Source organism: Vombatus ursinus, unplaced genomic scaffold, assembly GCF_900497805.2.
Source record: "Vombatus ursinus unplaced genomic scaffold, bare-nosed wombat genome assembly UNPS02005659.1, whole genome shotgun sequence".
NCBI classification, from domain to species: domain Eukaryota; kingdom Metazoa; phylum Chordata; class Mammalia; order Diprotodontia; family Vombatidae; genus Vombatus; species Vombatus ursinus.
The window spans coordinates 11,071,454-11,089,935 of NW_020945437.1; the positions used below are offsets into that span (position 1 = coordinate 11,071,454).

The window sequence follows — 18,482 nt, forward strand, 5'->3', positions numbered from 1 at the left end:
ATTTCTTTGATGACACTCCTTTATCGAATCTTATTTTTTAAAGTAGTGCAGGCTTCCTACAGTCACCATTTCTGTCTCTCTCCCTTGGTCTTGGACTTTGAATCCTTGAAAACTGTAGTGTTCCATGACTACAAGTACAAAACTATTTTGGGGTAAAAGAAGAATTTCATGCTGAGTGGTCCTTCTCCCAGCAGCATTTTGCTTTTGATGGTTAGATATTAATCATTTGAAAAGAATGACTGGATCTACAATTAGAAAGTTAACATTTCCATTTCAATAGAAAATTAATCATTGCCTTGAAAACACATGCACTGCTTGTCCCTTCCAACTGTCTCCCTTCTCTTAATTATGCTAACTTGCTTTGTAGATACCCCCATTATTATATGTTGCCAACCATAAAGGTCACCATTTGCTTGTGTATATTAAACGCAACACACCATAAACTCCACATTCCTGTTTGGCTACTGTTGTCTGCAGTGAGCACTAGAGCCTTTCTATTTTTAACATACCCCCTTGGCATCTAAGGGAGCATATGTTGAATTAAACTGAATCAAAATTTTGTTCTCTTTTCTCCTACCAGCTTATTCTCCACCAATGGAAAATCACATTCTCTCTGGCAACAATGGCACTTTAGAGTACAAATCTTCCCTGCCGCCCATCTCTCCTGGAAGGTACTCACCGATTCCAAAGCACATGCTTGTTGAGGACGACTACACCAGGTCAGTCATCCTTGTTGCTTAACTATGTTTTATGATCATTGCCATAAAGATGGTGGCGTTGCCTAGCACATTAGCTATTGTGTGCCATGCTTTGGAGGATCTGAGCGCTACTCAGATATTGTGTTATGTTTCAGTCATGTCCGACTCTTTGTGACTCCTTTTGGGTCTTTCTTGGCAAAGACACTGGAGTGGTTTGCCATTTTCCTCTCTAGCTCATTTTACAGATGAGAACTGAGACAGACAGGGTTAAGTGACTTGCCCAGGGTCACACAGCTAGAAAGTGCCTGAGGCCAGATTTGAACTCACAAAGACGACTCTTTCTGGCTTCGGGCCTGGCACTCCATCCACCGTGCTACCCAACCACTCAGGTATACCACCCACATATAGCATCCTATAAAATACGACAGTAACAGCCCAAATGTGAGCTAGCAAAGGTATGAAACAATGTTGCCGTAGTCCCAAGGAGATACGGAATGGGGCCAAGTTTGTTTGGAGGCAAACAACCTCTGGCCACTATAGTTTCAGGATAAAGGGTACAGACCAATCCTGCACAGAAGAATGGTACTGGTATCAGGATGGGAAGCAATCACTCTAGTTGCAGAATGATTTAGTAGAAAGAACATTGAAATATTCAGGGTTCCAGTCCTGGCTTTGCTATTTATTAGCTGTATGACCTGATTTGAACTCTCTTGACCTCAGTTTCCTCCTCTGTAAAGTATGTATTTGTTGGGAGGGAGGAGAGTTGGTGAGCAGAGGGGTCAAACTTGATGCCCACAGGCCACAAGCAGCCAGCAAAACTCCCCAGTGCAGAACTAGATTAAAATGTTATTGAGAAATATTTAATAAAATCAATAAAAATAAGTAAAACACAGATAATGTTAATTTGTGGTTTTCTAAGTCAACGTGCTTAGTTTTCCCAAGTCAATATGTGGCTCACAGGGCTATGATTCTATCTGAGTTCAACACCACTGCCTAGGTGATCTCTCAGGTACCTTCCACTTCTAGAACCTGTGCTCTTCTTTTTAAAGAAAACTTTTACTTTTATTTTTTTTTTAATTTATGGAGTAAAATAAGCATTTCCATAACACAATATAATAAAAAAAGATGATTGCACATGAAACTGCAAATCTATTATGTACACTTGCTATTCCTTTTAAATATATAATGAGGTTATCATGTACATTTCTTTTTTTTTCTTTTTTCCTTTTTTTCTCTCCCCCCCCAGGTGGCTACCATGAGACATAAAAATTTTATAATGTTAGGACATAAAGAAACCTGTGTTCTGATGTTGGTTTTATTAGCACTTAGTATGTGTCAGTCTCCTAAGCCCTTGGAAGATAAAGACAAAAGGAAAACCCTGCACTCAAGGATCTTGCATTTTAATGAGTCAGACAGCATGTATACATATATATATATATATATATATACATAACATATACAAAATGAATTCAAAGTAATTATGAGGAAGAAGGAAATAATAGCCAGTGAGAACTGATATCCTATAGCCCTGTGGATATTGAAAAAATACTGCCTACATTTGACGGAGGCCATTCTTTGCATCACTCTCGCCCTAAATAATCTCACTTCCTGGAAATAAGAGCACAATGGGTCTCTGGGGCTAGGCACTAGGGCACTGCTACTTATAAGGGCACTTTATCTTAGCAGTCGTGCCAGGTGGCTTGGGGCTAGCAGAGGACTATGAAGGTGAGGCCATGGGAAGGACACGCCTACCGATTACATTAGTAGAGTGTGTGTGTGTGTGTGTGTGTGTGTGTGTGTGTGTGTGTGTGTGTGTGTGTGTGTAGGGTGTGGGGTTGATCTAGGCTTCCTTCTCCTGAGAGTCCTCACACCATCCTTTTCTTCTCCTGGGATCCCCACTTTGACCACTTCATAGGTGTAAGAGCAACCAACCAGGGTAGACTGCTCCAGCTGCTTGGCTTGAGGACCCGACCACATTGGACCCATCAGATCAGTGACAATGGCGGCATTAGCTAGTTTCAGATTGTCCTGTTTCCCAACCCTGCTCTGTTCCCATCACAAGCTAATTTGCCCCAGGTTCTGAAATCCCCAGCTATGGCTTTGTTGGGAAGCCATCACTATCTCAACACTAACATCATTTTAACACTGAAGATACTTAATACTTGTTATGGGCAGTTCAGTTAGTGTACAAATATAGCAGTCACTCTACATCTAGAGATTGGTCTGAGTGTCTGACTGCTTTTGAGTCTGTTTTGGGAGAGGAAAATGTGTCCTCTGGGTACCCTTTAACATTTCCAACTCATTTGTCCACAGACTATTGCCAATACACCTGTCCAAGAATGTTGGCATTAGAAGTGACCTTGGAGATTATTTAGCACATTGATCTTCAAAACGGGGACCATAGCATGACCCCAAAGAATCTGTAGCCTAACCCCAGGGGGTCAGCCAATCAGAGGACAGAGAGGTGGACCACATCCCACTCTACCCACAAAACTAATTATAAGCTTGTCTCTAACACAGTCACGCTACTGTCTTTGCCCAATGCACCCCCAATGCCCCAGCATTCTACCCCTTTGTATCCCTGGTCTCTCATGGCTTCTTCAGCCATCAGCTCCTCAAAATATGTATAAAATAACCACAACGCATGTACTGCAGCTGAGCAGGCAAAATCCCTATCCCTCACTCCCACGCACAGCATATCCATGCTCTGTCACCCAGATCACATCATGGCTGCCTCTTCAGTGAGTGCTTTTTGTGTTCTGAGGTAGTGGATGGTAAGCAAGATCCACCTCTACCTAAACCCCTACACACACACAGACACATACACAGACACACACACACACACACACACACACACTCATTTCTTTTTTTTTTCCTTTTAGTGAAAAAAAATTAAGTAGCACAGGATGAACAGGCATGAATTTTTTGTACTCTGCGTTGAAGATTACATTACATTATCTTTCCCTCAAAACCTACCCCTCTTCTGAACTTCCCTGTTTGCATTGAGGGGATCATTTTTCTTCAACAGTCTCCCAGGTTCTCAACTTCTTTGTTGCCTTGTTTACTTGACTCTTCACTCAACTGAAACTGCTCTCTTTGCAGTTACCATTCCCTCTCTGTCTCTCTCTCTCTTTCTCTGCCCCTTCCTCCTTCCTTCTCTCCCTCTTTTCCTTTTCTCTTCTTACCTTTTCTCTCCTCTCCCTTCCTTTCTCTCTTTTCTTTCCCTCTCTTCCTCTCCCTCTGTGTTCCTTCCTCTTCCCTTCTCTTTTTCTCCCTCCCTTCTTCACTCTCTGTGTTCCCCTTCTTCCACCCTCTCTTTCTCTTGTTGAAAAAGATAACTCTTGTTTCTTTTCTTAAAAAAAGCTCCTTGGAAACAGAACCAATTAACCTGTTTTTAAAAAAACTCTACAAATGAATAATTTAAATAGATTTTAAACCCATTTGTTAAAAATTTATAAATGCTACCCTTTAGTAATCGAGAGAACAATAGAATAATATCAGGCAAGATGGAAATTTACTGGATGAATTCTATCCAAAATGTTTGCATAATTAGTGGATGAGATTTAAAAATAAATATCATCATTTAGTAAAAACAGCCAATGAAATATCCCTTTCCATCTTGATCTCCATCACTTTCTGAGGTATCTTTTTTCATCTGTGATTGACAGGAAAAACAGGTATCAATATAGCATGTCCTAAAAGTCTCAGGGTAGCACAGAGCCCTTTGGGACATCCTTTATAAAATGAATTTAAAATTAAACTTGCAAATCACTGTCTTTCAATCTTTAACCAAGATTTAAAAGAAAAAAAGCAGATTCAGTCAGATTGAAGTCATTTATTAATCCTTATATTTATTGTAGGTTTATTGTATTATTTTACTGTTTTACCATTTGTTTATTGTACCATAATATTTTTTTTCAAAATGCCACTTCCTCTTAATCTTATCTTTTTTTAACATTTCTTTTCTGTGTAAGTCTTATAATATACATAATTCTTAGTATAGCAGTAAAGGTATATAACTTAAAAGTAAGTAAATGTGAATATATGGGAGTATCTGCTCACAATTTTTACTGACATGGGTACATGAACAAAAAAGTTTAGATATCTCTTCCCAGTGCCATCCTTTTATTGTAGAGATTTGGGAAGTGAGATGCAAAAAGTTTGAGTGACTTATCCATGTTTATAAGGGGAATAAGTGGCACAGCTTGAATTCGAACCAAGGTCCTGTGCCTCCTGTTCTTCTCCCCTGCTTTATATCATATTGTTTTTGACTCTTAGACAGTTTTTTCATATTCTCCCTACTCAAAAGCCTCTAGTCAGTCAATAAGTCAATGAGCATTTATGAAGCAATTATCTTGTGCCAGGCACTGTGTTAAGTCTTGGAAATACAAATACAGCAAGTAGGAAGACTTTCCCTGCCCTCAAGGGGCTTACATTCTAGTGGGGGGAGAAAAGACATAAAAGGAAAACTGAAAAGAGTATGAAAGAAATTGGAGGACAATAGTTGGGGGTAGAGGCTGGAGAGAAATGAAGCCAAAAACTTTACTTTGCTCTGAAGCTCCTAACTCACAGAAACAACCAAAAAAGTTTAGTTACCACTTGTAGTTTGTGTGGTATCAATATATGGTTATAATAATTGTTATAAACTATAATCATTATTGCTGTTTTCATCATTAATTATACTATTGTCATAATAGGCATTATCTCAAAACTAACTTTCAGAGATTTACTTTTTACCAGGAAATATTACATATAATAACAATTATGGTTTTTTTATTATTATTATTACCTGAAATTGCTAACAATTTCGACAGCTAAAACAGGGATTCATATACAGCAGGTTCTTGATTAATGGTTTTTTAACTGACTTTGGCTGGTGACAACAATTGACACTGAGTCTTTTTGATTTGTAGGTAGTGCCTAAAATAAGATATTGACATGGTCCATTCCATCTTTGAATGTGTAGAACAGATTAAGTTCCAAACTAATATATGTTGATGACCAGAAACATTGTTTTCACATATAAATTAATTGCAGCTATATTCCATTTGACTGGTAGCTATATTAAGTTGGGCCCTCAAAAAATTGATCTGGATTTGAACTTGGAAGTCCAAGCTTGATTCCTGTAAATGAGAACAATGGAACTCAAAACCTTTTTTTCCTAGAGTGATTCTAGAAGATAAAAGAAGATTTTCAAATTTACATTTTTATCACTAATTTCTCCGATGTTAACAGGCACTTTAAATTGACTGAGTATTATTCAAAATAATCTCTATTTTACATTTTTAAATTTTTCACTCCCAATCTTGGACCAAACCATTACTTTATTCTGTGACCTTGAGCAAGTCAACTTGGTTTTTGAATGTTAGCTTGATCACTAATTAGCTGTATAATCTCGACCCTATCGCCTTACCTCTCTGAGTCTCAGTTTCCTAATCTTTGAATCAAGAGTGTTAGACTAGATGATCTCTAAGGTTTCTTCCATCTTTAAATCACAGGATCAGAAGATTACAGGCAGAGATGGAAGTGTCTTCAGGGGTCATTTAGTTCAAGTCTCTCATTTTATTTATTTCATTTTTTTAAGTCCTTAAATTTATTTAATTTTTAAAAACTAAAGCAGTGTTTTTACTCTTTATCAATATCTTTAAGTACATTGCTTCTTTTGAGCTTCACAACAACCCCCTGAGATGGGCTCTGCACAGTGTCATTTTCCCCATTTTCTTGTGGTTGTTCTCTCATTTCAGTCTTGTTGGACTCTTCATGATCTCATTCGGGGTTTTCTTGGCAAAGATCTGGAGTGGTTTGCCATTTCCTTGTCTAGTAGATCCATTTTGTCAGGTAATCAGAGATTAAGTGATGGAGGCAGTCAGAGGTTAAGTGACTTGCCCAGGGTCACATAGCTAGGAACTATCAGAGACTAGATTTGAACTCAGGTCTTCTTGACTCCAGGCCCAGTACTCTCTCCACTGACCCACCAGCTGCCTCAGCTGATCTCTAAGGGCCCTTTAGGTGCTAACATGCTGTGATTTGAAACAAATTTCATTTATGCTATCCCAGTCACTTTTCACCAGAAGCTTTCAGGTTATTAACTGTGATATTTAGAAAAGAAATGTTACTTTTCCCCTCCTGGTTTATTCTGTCAGCTGAAGTCAGTATAAATTATTTTAGCTTTGCATTTTTATAGGACTACTTTCAAAGTGTGTTGGCATGGAAGTTGCTGGTCTGGGTGTTACACTATTCATCTACAACTGGTGAAAATGCTTTATTTCTAAGAATTCCCAATGGAGACATCAACAAGTCCCATTTTGTACATAGGAAAGAGAGGTCAAAAGAAAGGGGTGTTCTTTCTTTCAAGGGATTCTTATTCTGGGCAACTTTCAAACATAACTTGGTTAATATTGAGTAAACTAAGAAGACACACAAATCAAGCATCTGGGGAGGAAGTATGTATGATGGAAAGGAAACTAGAATCCAGAATCAAGAACCATGGATTGTAATCCTTATTCTGCTATTTAAACTCTTTGTGACCTTGAACAAGTCTCTCTGTTAACAAGACTCAGGAGGATAATCAGGGGTGTACAGGTAAATGTTAAACAACAGAATTCTCCAAGAAAAAAAAGTATACACACATTTTAAATTTAATTTACAATATTAACACTTTCTTAACTCTTAATTATGTTAGGTAGTGCAGTGGATAGAGTGCTGAGCCTGGAGTCAGGAAGACTCATTGTAGTGAGTTCAAATCTGGCCTCAGACACTTACTAGCTGGGTGATCCTGGGCAAGTCACTTAACCCTGTTTGCCTCAGTTTCCTCATCTGTAAAATGACCTGGAGAAGGAAATGGCAAACCACTCCGGTATCTTTGCCAAGAAAACCCCAAATGGGTTCACGAAGAATTGGACACAACTGAAAATGGCTGAACAACAAAAACAAGTCTTGACAAACAAAGACAATCATTCAAGTCCTGATTTTTAGTGATAATTTCTCAGGAATAAATGCTCACAAACTGGTTGGAGCTGGCCCCAGCACAATCCTGGGGAGAAGTAATTCCTCCTCTAACTTCCACTAGCACTTAAGTCTGCCGTAACCATCAAATTTGCTGACATGCTAAGATTCCTAATGCCCTTTGGTCTTTTCATGCTTGCAAAACTAGACCCCACAAAATAACTACAAAACACTGCTATAGAGAGAGACACACTATTTAATCAAGATATGGGGAATCCCTAGCAGTTTTAAAGATAGCACGCTGATCTAGCAAAAGTTGAACTACCAAGTACATGGTCCATCAGGGTAACGTTTAGTTCAGAAATATACAGATCTATCAATAATTACGTCTATACAATAGCAATAATACTTAACAATAACCCTAGCATAATAAAGCAGACAAATATTCCCGAAAAGATGATTGCACAAAATTTTCTCCTGAGTTCATGGAGATGAGCATCCAAGGAGACTATTCCAACAGAGAGTGGTAGGGAGACAAGAAAAAGAACAACGCAAGGGGAATGAGTGGTCCAATCTGCTGTTCTTCTTCTTACACAAGTGAAAGAAAGAATAAGAAGAGAATGAGAGCCACGTTCAGAAGCAGCTGCTCCCTCGCAGAAAGGAACAAGTCTGGGGGTAGGGATAGTGTCTATTGATGCTTTCTTGAAAATTGGTCAGTGGGTAAAGGGATGGCAAGAAACAACCAAGTGATGAAACTCTTGAAGCCCTATTTCTAATTATATCACAAGCTCCCTGTCCCATAGGCTTTTTGGGGCCACCTTTTTTGAATGAAGCAATGCTTGTCTACTTTGGAAGCTCTGAAAGCAAGGAATTTCTTTCCTATTAATAATAATAGCTAGCATTTAGACAATGCTTTGAGATTCACAAAACAATTTACATACATTATCTCATTCAATCTGCAGTACATTCCTTTTTATAGGTGAGGAAACTCAGACGGGGAGAGATTAAGTATCTTCTGGCCCAGAACCTTAGCTTGTGGCTGAGACATGATTTGAACTCAAGTCTTCCTGACTGAAGGCCCAGTGCTCTGTCTCTTCACTTATGTGACCTAGCTGTCTATGATAGAAAGTTACTCCCACAGGCCTTTGACCCAGTAGGGAACATTCCAGGACTAACTAGAGCTAGGTGCAAGAGGGGAAGATTATTCTACCGTCATCATCCCCATATTGTTAGCTGGATCAGAGTAGGATTCAACTGTGCCATTACCAAGTGGGAGGTGATAAAAGCTCCTTGAGGGCAGGTACTATTTCATTTTTGTCTTTGCGACCCCAGAACTTAGTCCAGTACCTGGTAAATCACAAGCACTTTATTGATCAATTATTTGTTTATCTCAGATATTAACAAGGAAAGTGGGTAGTTGGGAACAACTGTAACACTCCCCTTGTTGGTGACTTGATGATATAAAATGTCATGCCCACAGCATTATCAAGGATAATGGGTATCGCTCGGGACCTCCCATTAAAAATTCTTGTCTTTGATCCTCAGTTTCCTTATCCATAAAATGAGACACGTAGACTAGCTGATCTCTCATATCTATTCCAATTCTTGGGCACAATATGTTTTTAATCCTATTTCCCAACCACAGGAGAGTAAGGAGATGTTTACTGTTCACACCAGCTAGGTAGCACAGTGGATAGAGTGATGGATCTAGAGTCAGGTTAGTTCTGAGTTCAAATCTAACCTCAGACATATACTAGCTTTCTGACCCTGGGCAAGTCACTGAACCTTTGTCTGCCTCAGTTTCCTCATCTGTAAAATGGGGATAATAATAGTGCCTACCTCCTAAAGTTGTAGTAAAGATAAAATGAGATAATATTTGTACAGTATTTTACAAATCTTAAAGTAATACAAAATTCTAGTTTAGTTTTACTACTACTGCTGCTGCTGCTACTGCAACTACTATGACTACTACGACTACTGCTGCTACTACTACTACTACTACTACTACTACTACTCCTACTACTCCTCTTCCTTCTACTGCTATACCAGTCTAGGAGTTAGAGCCTACCAAAAAAAAACCCTAATTAGGATCTTTGTGATAAGTTTAAACTGAAACACTCCCACCAAACCCTTTTACATAGCTGTGTTGCAAGTATCCACTCTCCCCTCACCAAAAAAAAATATAGTGAAGTGTTCCCTCCTCTATCAAACAACAGCCTTTCTACTTGCTAAAGGCAACTCTTCTGCACATACCACTGATGACATTCTCTCTCATATTTTCCAGATTGTCCCCACTATCATCTTTACTCTTTCTCCAATCTTCGGCTTCCCCATATTTAATTGCTCTAACCCTATAAGTATGCAAATTTAGGCATAGCAAATATTTCCTAAATATAGGCATCTAGATGGCACACTGGGCCTGGACTCAGGAAGACCTGAGTTGAAATCCAGCCTCAGACACTAGCTATGGGACCCTGGATAAGTCTGCCTTGGTTTCCTCTGATAGAAAACGGGGGTCACAATAGCATCTACCTCCCAGGGTTATGAGGATCAAATAAGATAATATTTATAAAGAACTTTAGTACAGAGGCTGGCATGTAATAGGTGCATAATAAATGGTTCTTCACTTCCCCTTTTCTTCTCCCTGCCTTTCCTTAGTTTCCTTACTAACAAATCACCTTTCCCTTCCTCCAGTGTTTAAACATTGGACCCTTGGATAACCTGGTTTGCTTTGCAAGATTCTGCTGAAGTGGCATGTTTTATTCTCAGACAAGAAACAGAATAGTTTGATGGTATCGTTGTACGTCCCATGAATCAAATCTGCATTTCTCTCCAAATCCTGGGCTCTGGGTTATATATGAGGGCAACAAATGTGTACCAACAGAGCATCGAGAATCAGCATAGCTCAGAAGAGAACAATGCCAATGGAGGTCACCTTCATCCTGTTCTCTAATTGCTCTCATTTGCCGTGAAGGTTTGATATACTTTTAAGTTGGTGGTGAAAATGTCTCTAAAAAGATCTTGATAACAACTTTACCTTTAGTTTTACTAAACATCTAGGAACAACGGTTTTTGTAGAAATGTTGTCTGTCCTCCATGGGTCCATAGGATTATAGATTTTTTTTGCTATTTTTAATTTTTTAATTTATTTTATTTTTAATTCATGGAGTAAAGCAATCATTTCCATAATATGGCATAATAAAAATATGATTGCACATGAAACTGAATTATAGGATTATAGATTTCAAACTAAAAGGAATTTTTGAGACCATTGAGTTCAACCCTTTCATTTAAAAAAATGATTAAATTAATGCACAGAGATATTAAGTGACTTGTTTCGTGTCAAACAGCTAGTAAATGCCTGATTTGAACTCAGGCCTTCCTGACTCCAAGTCTAGTAGTCTTCTACTGCCTTTCTGTTGCTATGGTAAAACAATTCATCACCTAGCAGCAAAGGTGAGCTTTAGTTGTCATCAGTCACCTAATAAAAGTCTTTCCAATAGAACCTATCAGAACTTGTTTGCTAACTATATGATATTCAAGAACCCAGAGTCATCTCTATGTCATAGTAAGGCACCAGAGAAGGAGGCTTGATGTGGAGGGTTATACCTTTACATTTTAGAAAAGATTGAAAATGATCTTAGAGTTCCATTCACCTTCTACTTCATCTCTTTACCCAGCTCAAAATGGCTCTTCCTCACAAGGCAGTTGTCCCACGTCTTTCAATTACATCCTTCAACATTCCACAATGGCTTAAGTACCTTACTAACAGAGTAACTTTACTTCTCTTTAACTGGATATTTATGTCACCTTGAATATATGACTTCATCTCTTCAGGTCTCAGATTCCCTATCTGTAAAAGAAAAATGAGAGTTTAGAGTAAATGTTGACTGCTACCTGTTTCAATTCTAATATCCTATGATTCTATAACTCTATCCTACTTACTATCTGTTGATAGGTTGGTAGTAAGTAAAACTATTAGAGGAGTCCTTTGCTTTGTAACTCTTATGCACGTCTCTCTAGCACAAGTATATATTATAATTATCTATATTCATGTCATCCCTCTTACTAGACTGTAAGTTCTGTAAAGGCAGTGGCCCTGACTTAACTAAACAGTGTTTCTTTCCTAGTACCTAACACAGTACTCTGTATATAGTAGATGCCTAATCAATGTTTCTTAAATGAATAAATGAAGTTGGCAAATACGTGTCTTTGGTGTATTCCAAACTGTTTCCCACCTCTCTAGCCATTCTTGGCATATTCCTATCAGTTCTCATATCAGTATTGTACCCTAGCCTGCTGGTTCTTGATTACTCTTTCTACTTTTTCTCAAATGCCAATCTAAATCAATGTTGCATGCCTATTTCTACTGGAACCTACTCATCATAGCTGTCAGGTATCAAGGGATGTGGTAAACTTACTCATAATCACACTGAGGTATATGCTAATAATAGCTTAGCTTTGGCATCCTTTATTAGTATTCCTTAATCCAAAGGATTTTAAGAGCATGACCGCTGGCATTTTCGAATGGCAAATGTTTTGGAATAGGAATGGCTTCCTGTTTCTCCCAAACCACCAATTCTATCTACTTCCTCTTACTGTCTGAGTTGCACAATAAAAGGTGCTTCTTAGAACAAATGAATCTTACAGTGAGCTGGCATAGACTTTAGAGATCACTTAATCCAACCCTCTTATTTTATAGATGATGAAATTGAGGCTCAAAGAGGTAAAAATAACTTCTTCAAGGTCACACAGCTCTAATAAATGCAGCCCTTGAACTAGAATCCTTGTCTCCTCAGCCCAGTTTTCTTTCCACTGCATCATACTAGAAAAAAAAATGTTTTTCCTCATTCTGATAAATCCTCGTTTTCTTTCTCCTTTACAAATGGAAAGAAATGCAGAAGAAATTGATTTTCAAAAATATATGTAATTAGAATGCTATAAGCATGTTGCCAGAACTGGACCTAAAACTTCTATCCCAACATTTCTGAAAATGAGGACATCTTCCATAAGTCCAGGAGGAAAAAGGCCATGCCAAACAGGAGACTTAATGAATGTTCTGGACTTGAATTCTCCCCTTGTGAGTTGCCGATTGGTATTTATTGTAAAGTAGACATCTGGCTTTCTATTTTTAGGAAACCACGGCTATTAAAGTGATTTGGGGGTGGTTTTCAGATGTGCACTTTCACTTGGACCTCATAAGAGACAGGGCAGGGTAGCATTTAGCACAACCAAGAAATGACTCCATTTCGCTCTGTTATGTGCAGGCAGATGGCCTGCTCCAGGGATTGCTGGAATTTTGAAGTTGTAAGGTCTTACAGCTGTTATGTCTGGTCACAATGCAAAACAGAACCAAAGACAGCCAGTCAAGGTGAGAAGTTCATGGGCAGATGCTTCTCCCCTCCTTACAGTGTCTGAAAAGCACAGCATTAGATTTTCCATGGTTAAAAGGCAGTATGGTATAGTGAATAGAGTTCTAGACCTGGGGTCATGAAGTAGTGAGTTCAAATACTGCTTCTGACATTGCTTTATGACCATGGTCAATACCTTTGGTTGTTGTTGTTGTGTCATTTCAGTTGTATCTGAATCTTTGTGATCCCATTTTGGGGTTTTCTTGGCAAAGATACTGGAGTAGTTCACTCCTTCTCCAGGTCATTTTACAGATAAGGATATTGAGGCAAACAGGGTTAAGTGATTTGCCCAGGGTCAAATAGCTAGTAAGTATCTGAGGCCAGATTTGAACTCAGGAAGACTCATCTTCCTGATTCCAAGCCCAGTGCAAATATCTACTGTGTGACCTTGCTGCCCTGATCAACATCTAGCATTTATACTAGGTATCATTTATATAATGCTTTAAGATTTGTAAGGCACTTTATAAATAGTGTCTTATTTTATATTCACAACATCCTTGGAGGAGAGGGACTTTTATTTTCTCTATTTTACTGAAGAAGAAACTGAGGCAAAGATGCCAAGTGATTTTCCCAGGGTCACACAGCTAGCAATCATCAGAGGCTGGATTTGAACTCTGATCTTCCTTATTTCAGGTCCATGGCTCTATTCACTGCACCACCTACCTGCCTCTTAATCAACTTACTTCTCTAAATCTCAGTTTTTTCATCTGTAAAGTGAAGGTATGGGTCCATATGACCCTTTTGTCTCCTTCCAACTTTAAATCTATGATCACGAGATATACATAGAAACTCTTGTCTGTATGAAAGATTCGTGAGTTTTCCCCCATGTCATCTGTGTTATCTGTGTTTTTTTTTAACCTAATTTTTTCTTATCCTTCACCCTTTGCAGTGATGATTTCTTGAAACAAAAAATATTGGGAGTAGGAGGTTGCAGGAAAAAGGCAGAGCGCTGAATGGAAGGCCAAAGGGAAATTTGTCTCTTTATTGATAGTGGCACCACATAGCTATTTGGGGTTTTCTTACTTAACCATGAGGAAAGATGAAGTTTCTGTATTAATGTGTATGATCAGGGGTGGGGAGGAGGTTGGAATGAAAATTAACCGATGATCATTACAGAGAGATGACCAGTATATATTAAGAAAAATGTATTAATGTTCTGTTTTCTGCCTGTGCCTTTAATTTAACATTGGGGGGAAATGGAGAGTGTAGGGGAGTAATAGTAGTCTGAATTTGAAAAGTACTCTTTGTTTTTCCTTTAGCTGTTTCATTCATGGGTCACACAGTTGTTTGCATGTTGCCTCCCCCATCAGAATGTGAGCTTCCTGAAAAGAGGGACTGTTTTTGCTTTTCTTTGTATCCCCAGCATTTAGCTCAGTATCGGGAACATAGTGGGTGCTTAATAAACATTTATTGACTGACACAGTGCCTGGCACATAGATGGAGCTAAATAAATGTTTGTTGGCTGACGCATTGAAAGTATGAGTTAGCCAGACCCTGAGTTTGTCTTAAATATTTACTTGTATACATAGACACACAGACATACACAAATAACCCTCTGTTTTGCTATAAGGCTATTATAATTCTGAGGAGGTTCTTGTTAAAAAAAATTGACATTGAAATACATTGTGCTAATTCAATCAGCATTTTTAAGTACCTGCTGTATGCAAGGAAGAGTTCTAGGCCCCACCTTTGGGAATAACAGGCATAAATGTGAATGATTTTTGCCCCCTACCTTCCAGAAGCTTAAAATCAGGTATTGAAGACAAAGCAAAGATAAAAATTACTAAGGGATGGTAGAGGATGTGAAAAGTGCCAAAAGAGAGATAGAAAGATAGTAGTGACCTTGATGAAAATTATTTCCCATCTGTGTGACCCAGCTTCCTTATCTGTGAAATGAAGAGGAATGGAGTATATAATCTGTAAGGTCATAGTCATTTCTCTATTCTATGACACTCTATATTTTGTAGATTATCCGAAGAAAATAACCTCTTCTCTATTTTGTATTAACCTGTGTATGTGTTCGCCTCTCTAGTAAGATTCTGGGAAATTGGGATTGTTTCAAAACTTTTTCCTTTGTATCCTGCATGGCATATATTAGCCCTTCATAAATGAAGCAAGCACTCATGTACTGATTGGTTTCCAGTCTCTGTGCTTCCATTTCTACTTGTGTGCAGTGAGCACACCAGATGAGATTAGTTGGTGAGTGCCAAATTGAGAGTCAGAAGACCTGGGTTTAAAATTGTAGGTATTTTTTTTTTATTCTTTGTGATCCTCAGCAGTTCCTTTACCTTCTCCTGGATAGAGTTTACTTATCTGAGGTCTTCTTGTCTCAACTCTCTCTCTTTTCTAACCTACCTTTTATGCAGTTCCCAAAGTGATTTTCCTTAAGAACAGATTTAATCACAACTTGCCTTATAACTAGCCTCTGTATTCTTATATTTGTGCATACTTTCTACCAAGTTTTTTGAGGGCAGGCACTGTTTCCTTTTCTGTCCTCTTTTGTCCCTAGTGACTGCCACAGTGCTTGAAACTTAGGAAGTATTTAATCTAGTCAATTCAGCATGCATTTGTTAAATACTTATTATGTATCAAGCACTATGTAAAGAGTTAGGAATATAAAACAATGCAAGAGACAATCCTATGCTTAAGAGTTTGGTCTACTGAGGGATGCAATGGTCAAATAAGTAGGTCCATACATGATAGGTAGATACATACATACATACATACATACACACATAGATGGATGGATAGATACATAGACAGGTAGACAAATTCATTAGATCCATGCATACATATGTACATAGATAAGTACATAGATACACATAGAGACACATACATAGAGAAATAGATACACATTTACATAAAGAGATGGATAGATACATACATAGAGAGATGAATAGGTACATAAGTACACACATGGGTAGATAGATACCTTAGATACATAGATACATAGATGGATAGATTCATACATACCCAAATACATAAATAGATGGCTAGACACATAGATGAAAAGATAGTTACACCAGATACATAGATAGATTCATGCATAACTGACAGTTTGATATGTAAAAGTAGAAGGTTCCTTTACCTCTGACACTTAAGACTGAAGGTCCCTTCCTTCTCTAGTTCTTTAGTTCTATTTTGATTCAAATTAAAGAGAATACAAGGTACTCTCAATGTTAAGTATAGATGAAGCATCAATTATATTATTTTTTAAAAGTCATAATTTATTCCAAAGCAAATATGTAAGTTTGGAGAATTTTTCTATTTATCCATTCTTCTGCATCCCCAGGTGAATGAGTCAACTGAGTGGATGATATTGCAGTTAATGGCCCAAGGGCTATAGGTTTTAAAATATAGTGAACACAGTATCAGAAAGTAGATTGGCATAGCCAACAAAAAAGTTAACAAACTCTTGGATTTATGTAATGGAAGTACAAGATTCTAAGCAAGAATGATGTTAGCCCTGCTGCACCTGTCAGACCTTATTGGATTTAGGTCTGTGGACCACATTTTTGGAAAATAATGACCAACTGGGGCATGACCAGAGAAAAACAACCACAGTGGTTCCCTAGCTGAATACCATATCAAATGAAGATTGATTGAAAACAAAATAAAACAACTAGGTGTGTTTAACCTGGAGACTCTAAGTCTAAGAGTGAACAAAGAGTAGATGCTTACTTTTTTGTGAGTGTTGTAGAAGGAATTCTTGGTCAGAAAGGGAGAGGATTACATGGGCTCTAAAGTCCCTTCATGTTGTTGGATTCTGTGATTCTGTGACCAGATGATTTTCTTTAACTATCTGAAGAGTTATGTAGAAGGAAGTTTAGACTGGTCCTGATTTACTCCAGAGGTAGAACTGGGAACAAAGGGTACAAGTTATGAAGGTAGATCGTAGATCGTGAATTTTTTAAGGAGGAAAACAGACAAACAAATGAGGAAACTTGTTAACAATTAATTGCATAAAAAATGAAATAGTTGCCCTGAGAGACCAGTAATAAATAGATCATTGTTCCTTCTCCTCCAACCCTAGGTCTTCATTCAGAGACTGGATGACCACTTATGGATATTGAAGCATTCTGGATATTGGTCCAGAATGGATTAAACTAAATGTCCTTCACGGACCCTTCCTACTCTGAGACTGTCTGATTCTGAGATACAATAATCTATGTATACAGAGGTAGCATGTTAAACACCACCACCACCCCACACACATTGTGTTTTCTTCAACCTTTTCTTCTTCAGCTCTCCTTTTTACCTTTGTAAATTCCCTGTCCTTTCCTTCTCTATTCCTATTTCCTTTTTCATTATGTTCTTCTTCTTGGTTTTATCCATTTTCCTCTTCTAAAATCAATTTGATTCAGGCATCAATTAAGCATTTAATGATGCACACTGGGTATGTGAGCCTGCACAATTTATTTAATCTCTCAGGGACCCAAGGAACTCTCTAAGACTATACATTTCAGAGCAGGCACCATTCTGTTGGGGATACTAAGGACCCAATGAAACCTTGCCTTCAAAGAATTTATATCCTACTGTGGGCAAATATCAATTCTGACTACTTGATGAGAATATGCCAATGTGAAACCACAGTTCTAATGTCCTATGCTCCCTATTGTTTCTTCCTTTCTAGAAGAGTTGTGGGGGATGAGGAGTGTCATTGTTATAAACCAGCCACTGATTCAGAGATCACAGAGCTAGAAAGGCTAATAGAGCTTATCAAGTCCAACCCAATATTTCATATATGTACAAATAATAATAATAACAACCACAGCTAGCATTTATATAGAACTCAAGTCTTCTGATTTCCTACATTGTGTTCTTCCCACCTTATCAAAATTACTCCAGTTCATCATTCTTCTGTAGGACAAGGCAGCCATTGTTGTTATTGTTGTTGTTGTTGAGTAATTTTTCAGTTGTGTCTGACTTTTCATGACCCTATTTGGGGTCTTCTTGACAAAGATATGGGAGTGGTCTGCCATTTTCTTCCCAGCTCATTTTACAGATGAGGAACTGAGACAAACAAGGTTGAGTGACTTATCCAGGGTCACATAACTAGTAAGCATCTGAGACCAGATTTGAATTTAGGAAGATGAGTCTTCCTGACTCCAGGACTGGTGCTCTATCTACTGTGCCACCTAGCTGGCCAAGGCAACCCGTAGTAATGTGAAACTGTTACTCAAATGCTTACAAATGTTCTGTGCTAAACTCAGAACGTTTGCCCTTTTAAATTAAGAGATACCTTGACATTACCCCCCAGTACTTTAGAAGACAATAGAATCCTTACAATTATAGAACAATATAAATATACTCTAAAAGCAGATCAGTCATAGGGTGATAGAACACTGGTTGACAAGTCAGAGTAACCAAATTCTAATCTTGATTCTGCAAATGCAGAGCTGAGCAGTGTTGACCATACTTGGTCAAC

The 18,482-nt window shown here is 38.1% G+C and overlaps 1 protein-coding gene across 3 annotated transcripts in view; it reads left to right on the forward strand.

Moving 5' to 3' along the window:
* DLG2 (discs large MAGUK scaffold protein 2) overlaps positions 1 to 18,482 on the forward strand; it is a 1,559,742-nt gene that overhangs the window by 889,080 nt on the left and 652,180 nt on the right. For all 3 annotated transcript variants that reach the window (XM_027848244.1, XM_027848243.1, XM_027848245.1), the window contains one exon: positions 581 to 719. In XM_027848244.1, the coding sequence (XP_027704045.1) occupies positions 581 to 719 (139 nt within the window). The remainder of the gene's footprint in view (positions 1 to 580; positions 720 to 18,482) is intronic.